The sequence below is a fragment of the Aulonocara stuartgranti genome (assembly GCF_965226115.1).
Source record: "Aulonocara stuartgranti genome assembly, chromosome: 20".
NCBI classification, from domain to species: Eukaryota; Metazoa; Chordata; class Actinopteri; order Cichliformes; family Cichlidae; genus Aulonocara; species Aulonocara stuartgranti.
Genome location: NC_138956.1, coordinates 26053115 through 26073267, shown reverse-complemented (window position 1 = coordinate 26073267; position 20153 = coordinate 26053115). Strand labels below are relative to the sequence as shown.

Sequence of the window (20153 nt, the reverse complement as noted above, 5' to 3'; positions counted from 1 at the left end):
TATGTGCGATGGTGCGCTAATGGTGGATGAGCTTGGGCATCAGGGGATCCCTTTAAAGGGTCAATTATCTATCAGAAGAAAGAAAGAAAGAAAGAAAGAAAGAAAGGGATGGAGAAACGCTGCGGGTCTCGTTTAGCATTGTAGGACATAATCATGCACATCAGTGAGTGATTACAATTTCCTTCATTTTGGAGCTGACATTCATTGTCCATCCCAGGAACACACTGGGTGTACAGAGCACTAACTTCATGTTTCATCCAGCTCCACAGAGATAATGCACCAGGCTGCAGTCAAATCATGTAAAATTACCTCTGTCACAGAGCTGCTTTAAGCTCAGGAGGGGACCCAAAACCAAAGACTGTGTCTGCTGTTGTGTTCAAACTCAATCGCTGCTATAACAAGAGACTGAAATAACAAGACGTAACATACGAAACCATTTTACACTCACTTAAATGGAAATATTTCTTGGATGATTGGTGAAAAATGGTTGAAAGTAGTTCGAAGTCCTGAAGGATAACAAAACGTTAGGCTAACAGGCGCAATGCAATTAGCACATAAAGCCTGTCAATGGCCTTCAGTATCACAGCCCTCTAAGGAGTGGGAGACTTGTAAAGCCTCCTGATCTATTGCCACAAAGTGATTAATCCTCCCTAACAATGACCAGTCTTAAACTGGGCCTCTATATTATTAGGTAGTCCTATATAGCATTTTAGCTTTTCACTAATTAGCATTCAGATCAGGGACCCGAGAGACAACCCCTCCACCACAGAGGAAGGACATAGGATGAGATGGCGACACAGTGAAATGTCATTAACTTGATGTTAATTACTAATTAATGGGGCTATTTCATTTACATGTATCTCTGGCTCTCTGATGGGCCCTGCATTTACTGGGTTACTCCTACCAGCCAACAAGTAGAGAGGAGGTGGGGAGGGTTTATCTCCCCCTCTCTCCTCTACTCTCCCCTCAGTGTTTCATCTCTGCTAATTAAATAGTGGGCCACTCATCATGATTATGTCTGCTTTTACAACACCATTTTGTGTCAGTGAGAGCACTCCAATAAGTGACTGGCCATCTCTTTAACACCGACGTGTTTTCTTTTTTTATATGAACTGTACATCAAAAAGCTAGATTCACTGCCAACCCGCTCCGCTCCTCTGACTTTTATCTGACTTGTTACTTTCACTCACTTGTGACCCCTCCTTTTTTTTTTTCTTTTCATCGCCACGCGGCAGCCACAAGCCATCCGTCTCCATAGCAACCCGAGCCATTCGGTCCCATGAGGGGGAGTGACTAGCGTCTGGCCATTCGCACGTGGGTAGTGCCAGCTAGCCAACATGGCACACAGCATCCTGCCATATGGTGCCACCACATAAGTACTGCTGGCCTGGACTCGGGATCCGGGGCTGTAGTGTGGCCGGTAGTGTGAACACGACGAACCTGCGGTGGAACCTGCTTTGGACTGGTCTAAATAATGGAGTCCAAATAAAAGGTTCCCAGGACAAACCTTTATGGTTCCTGAAAAGCTTGAACGCTTTGTGTATGAAAAGGCTCTTTCGTGCAGAAGCTGGCGATATTTGCTGCAAATCGACATTCATGAAAACTTCATGGGTATGCTGTTAAACAGGAGGACCCCTTTATACATAACAGGAACTGTGGAGTATCTGGAGATTGGGAAGCACGCCGTGTGCTCGCCTCATTACTGATGCTGCACTGCCTCTCTGTGGAGATGCAGAGAAAATACACGCAGTATTTTCTCTGTGCAACATATTGAAGAAACTCAAAATAGTTGACAAAAATATATATTTTTTTATTCAAACTCAAGAGCTTTTAAATACAGTATATCTGAAACACATTAGAATACTGCATTTTATTTTATCTAACGTGTACATTACAGGTTATCAAAAACTATTTGACAGAAGGCTTTCAGCAACCTGTAGTAAGATATGTTGGCGAAAACTATTTATAATGTAAAAGGTTTACATTTTCAAGATGTGAACATAACAAAAAAAAGAGGCATGTGGGCATTTGTGAATAGTGCAGTGCAAGCAACTGTGAGATCCAGCATAAGAAAAAAAAAAACTGTTGAAGAGTGATTATTTTGTACAGTAGTCTTATGTAAGACACAAACACAAGCATGATCTGATGTCCCCGCATTTGTGTTGTTGTTGGATCATCAAAACCTATGTTGTGATGTCATCACAAGCTCATAACCATAACTATAGCCAGTAACACTAACCCTAGCCCAAAATCACACCCTAACGAACATTAATTATGATGATCCCGGAACAATACCAATACGTGGATATCGATACACCCAAGCAAAACACACTCTGTGTACGGCCACACTAAAAACATAGTGTTGGAACAGAATTTTAAGAGATTTGGGGAAAGATACTCGATTTTAGATAAGAGTTTTTAAAAAGGTAATCATAATTTATAGCTACTTAGGATTATGTTTTTCTACCAAACACAAAAATAAATAGGTAAAGAAATGTTCTTTTTTTTTTTTTTTACTCTGAAAGACGGAGAGCTGCGCTTTAAATAAATCCAATGACTTCATTCTTTTTTGTAACAAGTGACAATGCCAACATCAGAAATGCACTTCATGTTACACCTCCAAGTATACATGGAATAAAATCCTAGAAAATATAAGCCAATGTGGAGTTGTATGCCAATAACAGTAACAAAAGACAAAGAGGCAACAAAAATCCAACAAATAAGGCAACTATCAGCAATGTACAGCAATCAGCACTTGACACTTTGTTACCACGAAGGTGCATGTCTTGCAGTTTTCTTGTTGCTCAACTGAGGCACGAAACAATAAATGCATAGATTTAAGGTATCAAATAAGCATCTGGACCTAACATGAAAACAGAACTTGTAAAACTGTGAACGCCAAAGATAAACATTACATTTACCTAAACCTTCAGACGGAGTTATGCAGCTAGTTTTACGTTGCTACATAGGTTTCCAGTTCGATTGTACTGAATCCGATAATTTATCGTTATCTCGCCTGTCCCCTAACATTCATAACGTCACTGTGTAACTTGGAGACTATTTCAAACTGCCTTAGTGACAGCTAGCACTATCTATCATGAAAAATTAATGGATGCCCTCTCAAATACTGATATCACTTCCTGTCTAGTGCCTAAGTAACAAAGGTATTAAGTGCGATGATAATAATGCAACCTAAAAAGGTTTCTTCTTGAAGAATCGTGTTGTCTGCATGTGTTGTTTTTACATTATTATGATATCACACTGGTGATTATTTAGATATATTTGTTGTCTATTTAACACAATTTAAAAAAAGAAAGTCTTTCAAACTCTATCCATATAAATATAAAATTACTCAAAGCAGTTAGGTGAGGTATTTCTATTCCATGCAATTACAAATAATGAAAATACAATTATTTAAATTAATTAATAACCTTTGGTCTTTCAACTTAAAACAAACCCTTGGAGACAACGATCAGCGAGAGCGCCTAGGCAAAGCCTTGCTGCCATAAAGCTCTTGGTGATTCGAACCACAGAAGGTAAATTGTATAGGACATTAAACCGCCTTTAAAGTAATTAGTGGCTGGGTAATGAGGTGTCACTCAGATCTCTCAGTGACGGCTGAGTGAGGCGTACTAATAAAAGACTTCAGGTATGAGAGGCTGGACTCTCCCTGTGTCATCCACGCCGCCTAACCCATCCCTGCAGGACAAAAACAAACCACCTCGGTCTGTCACAGCTCTCACTCCGGAGAGTGACACATCCATCACTGTCACAGCTCCTTCGGCACAAACACAGCAGAGCAGTGGGCTATGGCTTTCAGTTAACAATCTGTTTGATTTTCTTGTTCCTAAGTAACACAGTTTGTACACATGTTAAGTGTAAACTATTTTCCATGGAGCCTGGAGGTAGTGTAGTCTTTCCTACTTCCACGTTCTTCTTTAACTAGCACAGCACCCTTTAACACAGTTGTCTTCTTTCCAGGATCCAAGGTTAAAGCCCGACAAGACTTTTCAGTAACATTGTGCAGGCTCTGCTGTGTGCTGCTGTTGCAGTCAAACAACCACAGAGCCAATCAAACTTTTCATAATTGTTGTGTGCAGTTCCATCTATGCGCTGGATAATATCGCAGCTGCTGGTTGCCCGAGGTCACATTCAGGTCCCTCCAATAACTGACGATTTAGATGTGTATGTTGTGGTGGCGGAACTTAGTAGAGTCAATGTCAACCCGGCGTGCCTCAGCGAATGCCAGGAAGGTACAGAGGCCAAGCAAGTTGACCGTGGTGATGAGGGCAAACACAGAAGCCCACGAGCCTGTCGCCTCAATGAGATACCCCGAGAAGTACACCATTAAGACCCCTGCACAGGAACACAGAGTAGCTATAAATAGCAAAGCAGCACAAAGAGGGTAACAACATGTGCAAGTGGCAAAACTATTCAATTTGTCCCACATCTAAATTTCTACAGAGAAAATGTCAATCTTTTCTGTGTCCCTCACAGGACCACTAACTGTCATCTCCTCATCCCTGTATTATTCATCTGACACAGACTTCATCATGGTCCCTTGATGAAATATGAATGGGACAAAGAGACAAGCGGGACTGACATTCAGCACATCACCTCAAAGTTTGAATTTAGAGAAGTGAATCAATGATTTCACTTAAAAGCATGGAAGCAACTACTGGTAAAAGATTAATGACATGTAGATATTTTTTTAATTAATACAAACTCACCTGAGAAAGCACCGCATGTATTCATAACGCCTGGAAAAGAAATGTACAGTAATTACTCGTAAGGTGTGACATTTTGCCATTGTTCTAAAACACATTTTAGAACTTACCAAATAAAGCGCCAGCACAGGACGGAGCAAGATCTTGAACATTTACAGAAACACCACTGCAACAGAAAAACATGTCATTGTCAATTTGAACTTCAGAAATGACTCTAAATACATCCCAAACCGCAACAGAGTATAAGCCTAACTCTGAATGGCATTTTTTCCCATAAAAAAACAGATGGAGAGAAAATCTGTGTCTGTATGGGCTACTGCTGAATGCATATTTACTGGTTTATTGTAAACATATCTATATCAATTCCACTCTCTTTTAGTCATCAAGGCTGGAACCAGAGTGAAGAATAGATTTTCTTTAGTGAGTTCGAAATATCATTAATGGAGCCACATAAAAACAAAATGAAATACATTTATTGTCCACATCATAATCATTAAATTTACTGATTATTACTACGAGGTAATATATGTATATAACTTATACTTTTTATTTACACCATTCAAATATGTATAAAATGTAGTATTAGGGCCACAGTTAGAAAAAATCTATATTGATGATTGTTTTGAGAATAAAGTTAGAATTTCAAGAAAAAAATCAAAATGTGGAGATTACAGTTGATTCAAGACCAACTGCCACGGTTGCTGTACCTTCTGAGTTAGTGAAATCATACTTCAGAATCAGCTTTAGTAACAAGGAAGGAAAATTTTTTTTCTTTAAGCACATAAACACTATTTTATCAAACAGAAAAACCACATGGCTGGTAAAAGGCTGCTAATGAACAGATGCAAAGTCATTGATGGTTACCATGGTCATTGTTCCTCAAGCTTCCCCTTTCAATATGCAACTGAATACACTAAAAGAAGTGCACTCACAATTTCATTTAAAGGATATCTGATTATTTTTAGATATATTTTTGATAGGGTTAGCACTGTTGCCGCACAGCAAGAAGGTCCTGAGTTCAATTCCAACATCAGGCCGGGGTCTTTCTGTGTGGAGTTTGCATGTTCTCCCCGTGTTTGCGTGGGTTCCCTCCGGGTACTCCGGCTTCCTCCCACCGTCCAAAGACATGCAGCTTGTGAGGATAGGTTACCGGTAATTGGAAAATCCAAATTGCCACTAGGTGTGAATGTGCGAGTGAATGTGAGTGCGAATGGTTGTCTGTCCCTGTGTGTTGGCCCTGCGACAGACTGGCGACCTGTCCAGGGTGTACCCCGCCTCTCGCCCTATGACAGCTGGGATAGGCTCCAGCGCCCCCCCCCCCCGCGACCCTGAAAAGGAGAAGCGAAAGCGAATGGATGGATGGATATTTTTGATATCTTATTGCTTTGAACAAATCCCTTAAAAGCCCCAAACCACCAAAGAACTGATCATTGTTTTCTTATTCTTTTTTATCCTTTTCTTTAGTCACTCTTTTTTAAAATGTTCCTCTGTGCCAAAGAGCTCCAGTGTTGTTCACAAGTTATTAAATACACATCAATGAATCATACCATTGTAGCGGCTGTACCTTCATTACCATAAACCCAAGTTGGCTTGCATACTTATTAGCACACCAAACATGCATTGATGCATTCTTTAAAAAAAATGCAGTATTTACTTTGGAAGTTATTTTAACTTATTATAATTAAAGTCGATGTTTATGCCCTGTTAGTAGCTGGGATGACGAATTCCAAGACAAACCAAATGTAATAAGGCACTACTAGGTAAAGTGGTTAAAACATAAATGCTTACAGACACTGATCCGATACAATGACAACTAGACAAACTGCATGCCTAATAAAAGCTGAGATCTGCCAAGTCTTCCTTGGTTATGCCTGAGCCAAGCAGCATGATTTAAGACTTTTTCAAATACAAAGTTGTACACTGGGGGGCAGAGTGGTGAAATATTTAACATTTAATTTCTAAGCAGCTATGCAAATAAGGGTAATATTCTGAAATTGTATCATCAAGTTTGAGTGAACAAAACACAAAACAATCTCTCAGGAAACACCACATTCACATGTAAAGCTAACCTCACATCTGCACAAATACCCACAATGGGGCAAAACATTTCTTACTAAGGAACAAGCAGGTTAAAGACCATTTAATATTTGATCCAGTCACGTGGGATCAATGTGTTCTCATAAGCACCTCTGTCGGGTAATGTTTAGAAAAGTTCAGGGCTGCAGCATAAGTGTGAATACAGCTACAGAGTATGAGGAAACAATGGGTGGCAGTACCTGTGACTGAAGGTGGTGAGGCCCATGGTGGCAGACACAAATGCTACAGCCCAGGGGAAGGTAGTTGTGCCACACAGAAGAAGGGTAAACACACTGGACACACCCATGGAGAAAAACTAACACAGAGGGATGGACACATTAAAAAACCCCACATCAAACACAATTGTACATAATTCATTACATAAGCAGTGTAAACAGGACAGTCATGCACTTTGTACTGGGAAGAAGAATCACACTAAACATGCAACATACAACAGAATAACTGAACAACTGAGAAATATCGTACCTGCATCAACTTCCTCACTGATGCTGTATCGAAGCCTGAGGGATTCAGAAGAGAGATTAGGGAAGTCCAATGTAACGATATCAGTGCACTAAACATTTAAAATAATACTGATGTACAGTTTATTTCTCCTATTGTTTACCTTGACTGATGAGGTGGTCAGAGAGACAGCCACTAAAGAGGGATGACGGTATGGCCACTAACCAAGGAATGACATTGAACACCCAGCCCTGGAAAGATAAAATATTTTTGGGCTTTATTTGACCACATACAGCAGCCAGCTTCGTGTAGTGTATCAAGGACATGTGCTGTTTTAGTGACCTGTCTCAGTGATGATGATCCTAACAATTAATGACAAATAACTGTGACTTAATGTTGCTTTAAAAAGTCGACGAGTCTTAAAAATTATTTTTAGAAGATGGATGTAGAAACCCAGTGGTTTCTTGACTGCATTTTAAAGCCTAAGCAATAGCATTTTAGTCACTGTCATGCTTTTAAGGAACCAGAGGAACCCATGTTTAGGAAATATGGCAGGGTGCTAAATATACTTGTTCTATACCTGACAAACCAGCTGCCTACATCACCAAATCTGGCAATCAAAGCGGCCACAGCTAAAAATCTTAGAAAAACCACGAGTTAAAACAACAAGAAAACCCACCAATTGTAGAGCTGTTATGAATTTGGGCCATTTTTGTGCTAGGTTGTAAACATGCTTTGCAGTGGTGTTTGTTAATTTGGACATTTTAGCATGCAAATCTATGGAGATTGCCTCTGTTTTGCAGCCAGGCTCATGTGGCCCCTCCAGGAACTATAGTTCTTGTAATTTTTCCAGCTGCTTGGTCAGACAGATTTTCAAGTTAAAATGCTCAACATTGTACCATAAGTAAACATGTTTGCAGCCTAGTACAAAAAAGGAGGTTTTGGCCAAAAAAAACCCCCACCTAATATCTACTTCCATAACAGTTCTGGGAGGTTGATTTTATTTTTCATCCTTTCTTGTAATCTCCTTCTTAAATTTCATTAAGTCTTAAAAGATGCAGAATAAGATGTCCAAAGCTAGTTCACCTCAGCTAATTTGAGTCACTGAACCAGATGACTCAATTGCACTTGTGTTACTTGTGCCTTTTGGAGCCTGTTTAATGCAACTACCTGACATATAATATTGCTGGCACCATTTTTGCTGGTTATTTTTTCCTACAGCCTATATGTGAATTCTAAAGAGTCAAACTGTAGTATTTTATTCGTATGTTATTCAGCAGATATCTGTGTCTGTGCAATGCAGTCTATGAATCCTCCACAGTGTCATTTAAGTGGTCACTTCTGGTTCCATGAAACCAGGATGGTGATGGCCAAAATTCTAAAATCAAAGCTTCAAAACAGGAGTTTACAAAAGAGTGCATTTTTCCTTGACTTTTCCTCAAGCGCCACCATTTGGTCAAAATTTTAACCTATTCAGAGTTTTGATTTATATAACTGCAAAACTTAGAACATAGTTCAAAGCGCCTTTATATCTAATTCTACTTTCACAAAGTCACTCACATGGCTGTAGACTCTAAGTCTAGTAAATAAAGGTGCAGTATTTCATATTTTTATCCCTTAAGCCCTTTTTTTATTGATTGGTTTCTCTAATAATCAAAGGAGTCATGAGAAAATAGTTACCTTGGCATCGGGGAATGTGTCTTTAAAGAATGTTGGCAGCCATGACAAAAGAGTAAAGAAGGTGCTCGCCGTGCAGAGGTGCGTCACTATTACAGCACTGGTTATTGAATGAAGAAAAACAAGTCTCAGTGAGCCCATTATAATTACACAACTACTCGCTCTGGGTTTTTTAGCACACAATGACACATTGACTTAGATACTGTTTTTCCTATTAGACAAAGGTTTGTATCTGTGCTATTTGTTATTAACCGATACCTCTATGAAGGTATGATGCATTATGTTAAAGTGAGTCAACAGCATAGTAATACTTACAAGCCTAAACTACCATGTAATATGTGGAGGTGTCAACAGGGATCAGATCAATTAAGACCACACATGTACTCTGTGTCACTGAAAATGGAGCACATCAGGTGTATTACAGTGTATAAATATCTAGGTCATAGGGAGGGACTGGAAGGAAAAGACCTCAGAGACATGATTCAGACAGTTGAGGAACACCAACATAAATCCAATAATAAGATATTTTACATATTTCCACATTCCTCCACCTATTTTTTTTCTTCTAGCTCAACACACATGCAATGGTTACAATTAGTATTCTGAAATTTTGAGGTTGCAGTAAATCAGCCGAAGCATTACATCAGAACCTGAAGGCACACAGGCAAGATTATTGCTGCTTATCCATCTGAATATGAAAACAAGCATGCAGTACTGCACATGTGCACAGAGCATAAAATATGTGTGCAAAAATTATAGGTGCAATTGCACATAAAGTCACACCCTCATAAATAAACACAGGCTTTATCTCACCAGACAGCAGGTTGTTTTAAGAGCCGTAACCAATGTCTTTTGGTCAGTTTGGACTGGGCTCCACTGCTGCCCAGGGACTCCAGGGTGATTATAGGCCCTACAAAACACAGATAAAATACAGGAACATGAGCACAGAAGAAGATGCTGACTCCAGCTGAGCAGGTACAAGATAAGAGACAGCACAGAAACTACTGACACAGCTGAAGCATCACTTGCCTTCTCCTTTGAGTAGATATTTCCACATGCAGTAGGCCCACAGGACTGAAAGGAGTCCAGAAACATAAAAAACACTCTGCCAGCCGTAAAGGTCCAACATGAGGGAGCCTGCCCCCCCAATTACCAGAGTGCTGGGAAATAAAACCACAACAACATGACAAGTTAAAACACAACCCTGTAAAAAGACATTTCCGCATGTGATTAGTATGACAGAATTTTATTGTGAAATTTCCTTATACATTTTTACAGAAACAATAAAATCACCATATGTAATAGTAACTGCTATTAAAATCAATAAAAGCACAAAAAAACTTCTTGTTTTGCAATAAAAACACCCAATAATGAACTAAGAAGGAACACTCAGCCTTTTCTCACTACTACCCAGTTATTGCATAACACTTGACTCACCCCAGATAGGAGCCACTACCCACGGTGCTCATGAGGAAGCCTCTTTCACTTTCCACCACCTTTTGTGAGCACAGACTTGCAAGAGAGGGGTAATGAACTCCTGACATGAAAACACAAAGCATAACCAAATTTTAGAAGGGCTTAAGGTTCAGCGGAAGAACGTTACACATTATTGTCTAATAAGACAAACATAAAAATGTGACAGAAAATAGAAACAGAGTAGTACATATGATACTGTGCTGGGTTATTTGAAATAAAACAATGCAGTCAAATCAATTTAAGGACACTTTTAAATGACTAAACTTAATCGCTGTTCTAAAGCCAAACAAAGCAAAGTACAGATGTCTGTTTGACAAATCGAACATCCCACCAGCAGAGGTAAATATGTCTTGATTGCTCAACAAATATGAGAATTATTATTTGTTTTCTATATAAAAAGTAGCCATGATGAATGTAGGATACTCAAAGATCTTGGATTCCTGGGATCCCACATTTTTAACATTAAAAGACTAGCTAGTGCAAGGGTGTTTTTAGCATTTCTTTGTTGTCTCTGCAGTGGACACGTTCAAGTCACATTCCTTGTAAGTGTGACTGACAAATTGAATCATTAAACACAAGACAAACGTCCGCAAACATGAACCAACAAGGACTTTAACAAGTGTCTGCACGAGTTCATGTGGGTCAGATAGATTATTTCGACTTCCCTGATGCAGACAGTAAGCAGATGCATTGCAAACAGAATTTTGTAAGAAATGCCACAAAAAATAAATGAAAGACCATTTACTGGCAAATGTTCTTGAGGCATTAAAGGCAGCAGCAGTTGTGGTCAGATGAATAATGTCTGATTGCCCATCCCTACTGTTCTTGTGCACAATATCTTTAGAGCACACTGAGAAAATCTCACCAAATCTGGGGCAAACATTCACTTGGACTCAAAGAAAGTCACTCTGACCTCACATCGCTTTGTTGTCTCTTCAGTTGTTGTGAAGATGATATCTCAAGTAACCCTAAAGGAAATTTTGTGTCTTCAGGTTTGGCACGAACGTCTTCTTGGGCTTAAAAATGTTTCAAGGTCACATAAGGCCATAGATAGAATAGAAAATTACAAAAACGTTAAGGGGGGGGGGGGGAGTGGTGACATTTTATATTCAAAAGGTCAAAGATTTGCACATTTGCATGTTAAAGGTCTGAAAAATAATCAAAAAACTTCTGGCCCTCACTCAACACTGTATTTCAGAAGTCTTCACAATGTGAGTCCATTTAAACGGAAGCATGACTTTTTGGCAGGGACATACGACTGAAAAACAGCAATTACAGATGCAAATAAGTCTGGCAGTTATCGGGAACCCGAAACTGCGACCGATGGGAGTACTGTCCGAGACCTTTTTCATTACCTGGATCTTACACCTCACTAATGTAATCTCAAGTGGTGATTCATCTTGCACACCGCTAATCTCACCTTGCAGTAGGCCCATGAGGAAGCGAGCTAGTGTCATAGAGAGGATCGGCTGGGAGCAGAAGTGGGCCAGGATTGGGGTGAAAGCTGTCATTGAACCCCAGGCTGCTGCAGACAGCAGGAGGACCTTCTCACCTCCCACCCTGTGAACAGAGCACAGATGGGTTGCATTAGCTTTAACTTTGGCCTACTAAGATATCAACTTTTGACTTCTAAGATATCAGCTTGGAAGAACACATTGAGAGGTTTTAATCTTTTGGATAACTTTGGCTGAAAATATAATCATAGAGAATATTTGATCTAAATAAGGTGAGCATTTAGATCAAGTATTTTGGACTGTTAACAGTTTCTAGAGTGGGGAAAAAAAATACTGTGCAGACACCCATGCAGCTTATCTGTTAATGACACTGTGACTTAACATGACATTACAGGGCAAACATCTCGCTCTGTAGACTGAGCAAACACCACTGGGCTGCTTACGTCAGTGCCAGCACGGTTCAACATAAAGCGACTTGATTTTAATTACAACTCTAAAACTAGAACAGATGCCAACTGAAGACCCGCTTCAGAGTTCTGTAGACTCAAGATGATTTTCAATCATAAACCCAGAGCCTACCAACTTATAGAGCATGCGGTTTCTTACCGGTCACTCACGTAGCCTCCGAACACCTGAGTGAAGCAGTAGCCCCAAAAGAAGCTGCCCAGTACCATGCCGGACTCCCTCTTGCTCCAGCCGAACTGCTCTGCCATGCTGACGGCACAGATGGGCATCGCCACACGGGCGCAGTACAGGAGGCACGTCCCCAGAAGCAGCACCACTGTCCATATCCTTGCCACAGGCCTGCACCGGAGGAGAGCAGAACAATTTGAATTTGGCTGCACATCCCCCAACAGCTGGGGACAAACTTTGGCCTTGTTAGACCAGTTCGTAGGGGCTGTCTTATCTACAGTATGTGGCGGAAGCAAGTCCAACCTGTAGGGCATTCAACAGGGGTTAGTGGTGATGGGTTCTAACATGGTTTGGTTAGATTTATACATAAGATACTAGTATTCAAAATGTACATCATAACTTTATAATAGTTCATGGCAGTCTTTTCATAAAGGCAGCACTGTTATTTCCTTCTTTTTAGCCAAAACAGCACTGCATAAAAACACTGAGCCATGAAAGGCCAGAAAAGATACGTGTCACCACCAGATACAGCACTTCAGAAACCCTGAGAGGACCGGCAGGCATTAAGCGTCATTAACGATTTAAAAGTTAAAAACTCTCCCCCCTCCATATGGCCTCTGTGAGCCTTTTAGGCGGTGGGTTTGATTTAGTAGAGTTGTTAAAACATGGTTAAAACGAGCCCCGATGAGTTGGTGTTACCAACGGTTACCTTGACCAGCTGGTGTTGTGTTCAGGCCACTTCTTATGACACCCGGGGACGATCTTGGCGGGCGGGTGGTTGTCCTTGTGACAGACCAAATCTGGACTATAGGTCTTGCCATGTTTTTGAATAACTGCCATTCAACGTGAGGTGACGGACGGCAGCCTCTTCTCAACCGCTCCGGGTATACTGCACTTTCTTCCCTTTCCGGTCGATCAGTGAGAAAAGTAAGCGTTCGGGTGAAAAGGGGAAATCTTCTCCTAAAAGTATGCGCGAAATCACATCATAGGATCCTGACGGTGAATTCCATACCCTGTAAAACTGGACTAACAGAGAGAGAGGAGGTGATCGCCGTATTCGAAACAGAGCTAGAAGGGGGGCAGCCTGTTTTTCCTGATGCGCTAGGAGGAGTAATCCACGTGTCAGTTTTTCTCCCCTGCCTCCTCCTCCAGCCAGCAGCCACGCAGCAGTTCTTCTTGTCGTCGCTAGGGTTAATCAGGAAGTGGTTTAGCCCGGCTGCTTCATCCGTTACCTTATCATCTGAAACGTCAGAGAGACGCCTGTGACTCCGGGCCCTCGGCGATGATGACGATGCAGTACTGCAAGTAGAAACAGAGCCTCCGCGGAGAACCAGGATGGGCTCTGTCGGTGAGCTGTCCTTGCCGGATGAAGATGTGATTCTCCCCGTGCTGAGATGCAGCTGTCGGGATGGGGCACCAAAATGCGCAGTACCTAGAAGGTTGCTGAAATGCTCCCCCGGCTATACTGAGTTAGCAGGAAATTGTTACATAACACGTCACAGCATGTATGCTGGTTGCCGGTGGGAATTAATGTACGGCAACAGTGTAAAGTAACAAACTTTTTGATAGTAAAATAAGAGGACAAATTAACAGCAGACTTCACCTACACACACACACACACACACACACACATACACACATACATATATATATATATTTAAATATATATATATATATATATTTAAATATATATATATATATATATATATATATATATATATATATATATATATATATATATATATATATACATATATATATATAGGGGTGAAGGGTGAAGCCAACAGTGACCCCCAGACTGGTAGAGTGGATAGACTGGTAGATCTCTGTTCAGAACAGTGCAGTTCCAGGAACAGCAAAGACCCAAGCTTGAAGGATAAAGACTGCCCGCAGGGGCAAGTTAAGAATTTAAGATTTTTTTAGTTGCATATTTAGTCACCGTTTAGATATCACCGCAGTGTGTTGTCTGTCTCTATCTCATCCAATCACTAGCTTACTCTTCTGTTACACCAATCCTTTGAATATCCTTTGAATTTGAATCCTTTGAATACATCAGTGAATTTTCTCTGTGTTCTTCCTCTTTTTTTCCTGTCTGGCATCTCCATATTCAACATCTTTGTCTGGCACATCCATTTTCCCTCCTCTGCACATGTCTAAACCATTACAACCTTGCCTCTTTATCTTTGTTTCCAAAGCACTTAACCTAAGCTGTCCCTTTGATATGCTCATTTCTAATCCTGTCCATTCTTGTCACTCCCAATACAAATCTTAATAGCTTCAGTCTGCCTCCTGTCTTTTTGTCTGTGCCACTGTCTCCAAACCATGGATCCATACAAACACGCAGAGGCCTCACTGTCATCTTATAAACCTTCCCTTTCACTCTTTCTGCTGTCCTTCTGTCACAAATTCCCCGACAACCATTTTCACCCAGTCTACCCTGCCTGCACTTTCTTCTTCATCTTTCTTGTGCACTGTTAGTTGCTATGGATGACAGACCCCAGGTTTTCAAACTCATGTCATCTCACTAGATCTCCTCCTTGCATGTTCACCTTTCCACTTATCTTTTTCCTATTCATTCACATCAAATCAAATCAAATCAAATCACTTTTATTGTCACATCACATGTGCAGGCACACTGGCACAGCACATGCGAGTGAAATTCTTGTGTGCGAGCCCCACAAGCAACAGAGATGTGCAAACACAACAACACAAACGAGCAAAATACAAGAATGGCCAACCTGAAACTAATAAATATATGTACAATATATAATAGTGTATGCATTTCTGGATGTGTATACTAAATATTTTCCTACGTGTGTGTGTGTGTGTGTGTGTGTGTGTGTGTGTGTGTGTGTGTGTGTGTGTGTATACGCATTTTTACAAATTAAATAGTAAAAAAAAAAAAAAAATAATAATAATAATAATAATAATAATAAAATATATAAAATATACAGAGTTGAATATGTGCAAAACAAGTGGCATTTATATACAGTGTGGAGTGCATAATGTTGAAGTTCCAGTAGTGAAGCTGAGGTGTCTATGACGTGTTCAGCAGTCTGATGGCCTGATGGAAAAAGCTGTCTCTCAGTCTGCTGGTACGGGACCGGATGCTGCAGAACCTCCTTCCTGATGGAAGCAGTCTGAACAGTTTATGGCTGGGGTGACTGGAGTCCTTGATGATCCTCCCCGCTTTCCTCAGGCACCGCTTCCTGTAGATGTCTTGGAGGGAGGGAAGCTCACCTCCAATTATCCGTTCAGAGCACCGCACTACTCGCTGGAGAGCTTTGCAGTTGTAGGCGGTGCTGTTGCCATACCAGGTGGTGATCCATCCAGTGAGGATGCTCTCAATGGCACAGTGATAGAAGGTCCTGAGGATGCGGGGGCTCATGCCGAATCTTTTCAGTCTCCTGAGAAAGAAGAGGCGCTGCTGCGCCTTCTTCACTGTTTTGTTTGTGTGTACTGACCACGTAAGATCCTCAGCCAGATGTACTCCAAGGAACCGGAAGCTGCTCACTCTCTCCACAGCAGCGCCGTTGATGGTGATGGGGGTGTGTACTTCTCTGCACCTCCGGAAGTCCACTATCAACTCCTTTGTCTTTGCGACGTTGAGGGTGAGATGGTTGTCTTGACACCAGTGGGTCAGGGCGCTGACCTCCTCCCTGTAAGCCGTCTCATCACCGTTGGTGATAAGACCCACCACTGTAGTGTCGTCCGCAAACTTCACAATGATGTTGGAGCTGTTAGTGGCTGTGCAGTCGTAGGTGTAGAGTGAGTACAGGAGAGGGCTCAGTACACACCCCTGTGGAGCACCAGTGTTCAGTGTGATGGGGGATGAGGTGATGCTGCCCAGTCTGACCACCTGGCGTCTGTCAGACAGGAAGCTAAGGATCCAGCTGCAGAAGGAGCTGCTCAGTCCTAGATCCTGCAGTTTCCTGTCCAGCTTCGAGGGAACGATGGTATTGAATGCTGAGCTGTAATCTACAAACAGCATCCTCACATACGTGTCTCTCTTCTCCAGGTGTGACAGGGCAGTGTGTAGTGTCAGGGCTATGGCATCATCAGTGGACCTGTTGTGGCGGTATGCAAACTGTAGAGGGTCCAGTGAGTCGGGTAGTGCAGAGCAGATGAAGTCCCTGACCAGCTTCTCGAAGCATTTGCTTACGATGGGGGTCAGGGCTACAGGTCGCCAGTCGTTCAATGAGGAGATGGTGGAGGATTTGGGTACAGGGACGATGGTGGCCATTTTGAAGCAGGCTGGGACTACAGACAGAGAGAGGGAAAGGTTGAAGATGTGCGTGAACACTCCAGCCAGCTGAGCCGCGCATGACCTGAGGACGCGGCCGGGAATCACATGTACTCCATCTGACTTCTTATACTCCAGAACATACCTCCACCACTCCAGGCTCTCTTCCATCTCTCCCTACTCTCATTAGAGATCACCTATACATGAATGCATCAGTAATAAGTATGATTCACAGGCAGGACACTTTCTAGAGTTAATAAAGTGAACACTTGTTTCACAGCATGTCATTCATCATTGTGTCTCTTTCAGTGAATTCCTATAAGTGAAAGTATGATATTGTTTGTTTGGTAACAGTCAGTATAACATGGTAATGTTTAATGTAATTGGTAAGCTGTCATATACCAGAATTTTAATGGAATTAAATATACTTGATTGCTCTTTACCTCTACAGTTTGAAGTCTCTAGAATTGAAACACACCAAGTCTTTCAACACTTGCCCAGTTTAAAAATCCCACTTTTATTGCAAAATAATATCCCAGCAAAAAAAGAAAAGCACATTAAATTTTGCAAAACAGCGACTGGTTTCATAAATGTAAATAAATCCATCTGTAAAAGTGCCTCCATGTCTGCGGACACATTATCCATTCACATCTTTAAACATTATCAACAGTATTCAAAACACTGAAACTGAGGCTGCCTTTACACTTGATGGCATTCCGGTAATCTCCTAGATTGCTAATATTATATTTAGTCTGAAAGTCTTTGTGGGCATCTTTTTTTTAATAATGCCTCAAGCAACAATACAGCATAAAATCTGAAGCAGATTTTAACTTTAAAAGGTAACAGTAGCTTCAAACACCCCAAGTATCAAGTTGTGGCTACTGTCATCACACAAGAGTAGTAGCTGAAAGACCAACAGCTTAGCTGAGCAGACTTTTTTTCTAGGGATGGAATATATGTTTATTTGAAGCAGTGCACACTAAGCCAACCATTTATCCTGATCAAACTTTTCCTCCTCTAAGTGGTTACACACAGAAAGTGATAGCCTAATTTAGGCTTTATTCACACATTCCAATGCCAACAACTTTCCCTGCCAAAAGACAGAAAAACTAGTGTAACTTAAGTATACTAATTTTATATAAACAAATATGTAAATTAGAATACCAAGTGAAATACTTGCACGTCACTTTAGTGTGAGAGGTCATTTTAAAATGCCATCCAGTTTCCTGCACATTCTGAGTTAATAAAGTATCAAAAAGCAACCCTTACAAAAAGAAAAGGTTGTACTCTATATGAGTCAGTTTGTTGCGGGGTATGAATAGATAAAGGAAATGTGTCCATCTTGTGATGCTGTGGTACTTTTTTCACTTTGATCCTTATTTTGGGTCTTCAATGGTTCCCTTGCTGAGGTCAGTCATTTTAGGATACTTCACTTTCTTTTGGTCAAGTTCATTTTGAGCCCACAGCAGCAGCTTCAGGAGCTTGGCCAGCTTCGGGGTTGACTCTCTGTTTTCATAGTCTAGTACACACTGATTTACTTCACTCCACACCTAAAAAAACAGAAAGCAACATATAGAATAATTTCTTGTGTATGAAAATGAGATCACTTCATTTGATGTTCTCAGATTATAAAAATCTGTCTTCAGAACTACAGCAGACGTCACAGGATGAAGGTCACTTCCTGTTGATGGGAGTTTTTATCTCACACCATCACTAGCTGCTGCTCATAAGGGACTGTCTGATTGTTGGAGTTATCTTTGTAATACTGTTGGGTTTAAACCTAATAATATAAAATTCCCTGAATTGACTGTTGTAAATTCGCACAACATAAAAGAAGCTGAATTGAACTGAACTTTACAAACGCTCACTGGGTGAGAGTAGTACTGATAATTTAAATTGGCTTCTTATGTAAAACTGCTAGAATGTTCCCTTCAATCAGTTAAAGGACACTTTGCCTATACAGTAAATCAGTTTAAAATTATAATGTGTGTATAATAATTATAATGTGCTGATTCTACCTTTTGCCTCTGCATCATGTTAAGGAGGTCTCCGAAAGGTGACTCTTCTGGGTTGTCAAATGCCAGCAAGGCCAGCGTCCTCTCCATCTCTGTCAGACATTCTCGGCTTTCTTCCCCCTGTTCTGCTAGCTGAGACTGAGCAAATTCAAGGGCAGCTTCAGTCTCCCTCAAACGAATCAGCTCAATAAGATGCTGCTGCTGCAAAAACCAGAAAGCCATGGATGCAATCAGGTGTTAAAATAGCAAGGCATACATAACAAGAAGCAGTTATTAAAGTACAAAGCTGAGATGTCTCACCTGGAGATGAAAGTAGAGGTAACGATTTGTGTCCAACAGCTCTGGGTGCAGACTGTTGATTAGGGCGATAGCATCCTGGATCTGTCCTTTCAAGATCATTTCTCTGATCTTAATTCTTTCATCTAAGGAGTCCAAGTCCACACTAGGCTCTATCCCAGACTCCATCCTGAACTTCTCTGCTGCCTCCTTAAAACCCTCTGTTGGACAGGAAAAAAATATATATACATAAGAAAAAATCCGCTCCCAAAATCCACACTCACATCTATACTTGGCTTCAGATGTCTGTAAGAATAGACATCTGAAACCCAACTTTCTGTAACAAAAACCACAAAAAGATACCTCACCTGTCACCAGGTAGTTCATAATGAGTCTGTTCATATCAGCCCTCTGGATGTGGACATTGTTGAGTTTTTCCATCCACTCCTCCCTTGTTATATCCTCCGGCTTCTCTGCATAACTCATTATGATAAGATCCTGCAGGAGTGCATCGGGGTTATGTTTACAATTTAAAAAGATATAATTTTAGACACCGAGAATATTGGCTTATGTAGTATTAACGGTTTATGTAACTAACTGTAATTCCTTCAGTGTGACTGCAACATGACAACATGACATATGAAATTCTACGTAACAATAGTTTGGGCCTTCTCTGAAAAACACAACACTGAAGCCTGACTTTCGTCAACACGAATCAAAACAAAGATAACCTGCACCTTTAAAAGCATATACTTCGGATAAACGCATCAAGGACGAGCCTTAATATATTTAATTATATTCTATTAGTATTTATATACTACATAATGTCCACATAATGGGTAGATTTATCACAATACCTGAATATTTTGTCGCTACTTTCAAGCAGTAGCTAGGTAGCTAACGGAGAGTAAGCCTCTTCTTCTTCTTCCTTCGTCTTCCTTATTTCCGGTAGCAGAATGTGCCGCAGAGAAAATGCTGCCCCCTAGAATAAATCCGAAGCACAGCAAATGCACACTCTGTGACAAAGTCCATTGTGCATAAAACATACCGTTTTCAGTGCGGTTTGAAGAGGACCACAGGTGTAGAATAGGAGTTAGAACAATCTAAAAATGTC

General features: G+C 40.9%; 2 protein-coding genes across 2 annotated transcripts; both read right to left on the bottom strand.

Annotated features, from left to right (window-relative positions):
• Positions 1-1789: 1789 nt before the first annotated feature.
• Positions 1790-13975, bottom strand: LOC309696630 (voltage-gated purine nucleotide uniporter SLC17A9-like). The gene is made up of 13 exons (XM_082517925.1): positions 13215-13975; positions 12479-12676; positions 11839-11978; positions 10380-10479; positions 9972-10102; positions 9756-9852; positions 8946-9042; positions 7429-7516; positions 7290-7324; positions 7004-7119; positions 4838-4893; positions 4731-4760; positions 1790-4356 (listed from the first exon to the last, which is right to left on the bottom strand). Exons 1-13 carry the CDS (start codon positions 13343-13345, stop codon positions 4178-4180), a joined length of 1398 nt encoding a protein of 465 aa, XP_082374051.1. The 5' UTR covers positions 13346-13975; the 3' UTR covers positions 1790-4177.
• Positions 13976-17245: 3270 nt separating this feature from the next.
• Positions 17246-20006, bottom strand: LOC309697961 (glucose-induced degradation protein 8-B homolog). Its single transcript, XM_082520219.1, has 5 exons — positions 19897-20006; positions 19408-19537; positions 19064-19260; positions 18767-18964; positions 17246-18298 (listed from the first exon to the last, which is right to left on the bottom strand). Exons 2-5 carry the CDS (start codon positions 19523-19525, stop codon positions 18125-18127), a joined length of 687 nt encoding a protein of 228 aa, XP_082376345.1. The 5' UTR covers positions 19526-19537; positions 19897-20006; the 3' UTR covers positions 17246-18124.
• Between the last annotated feature and the right edge of the window lie 147 nt (positions 20007-20153).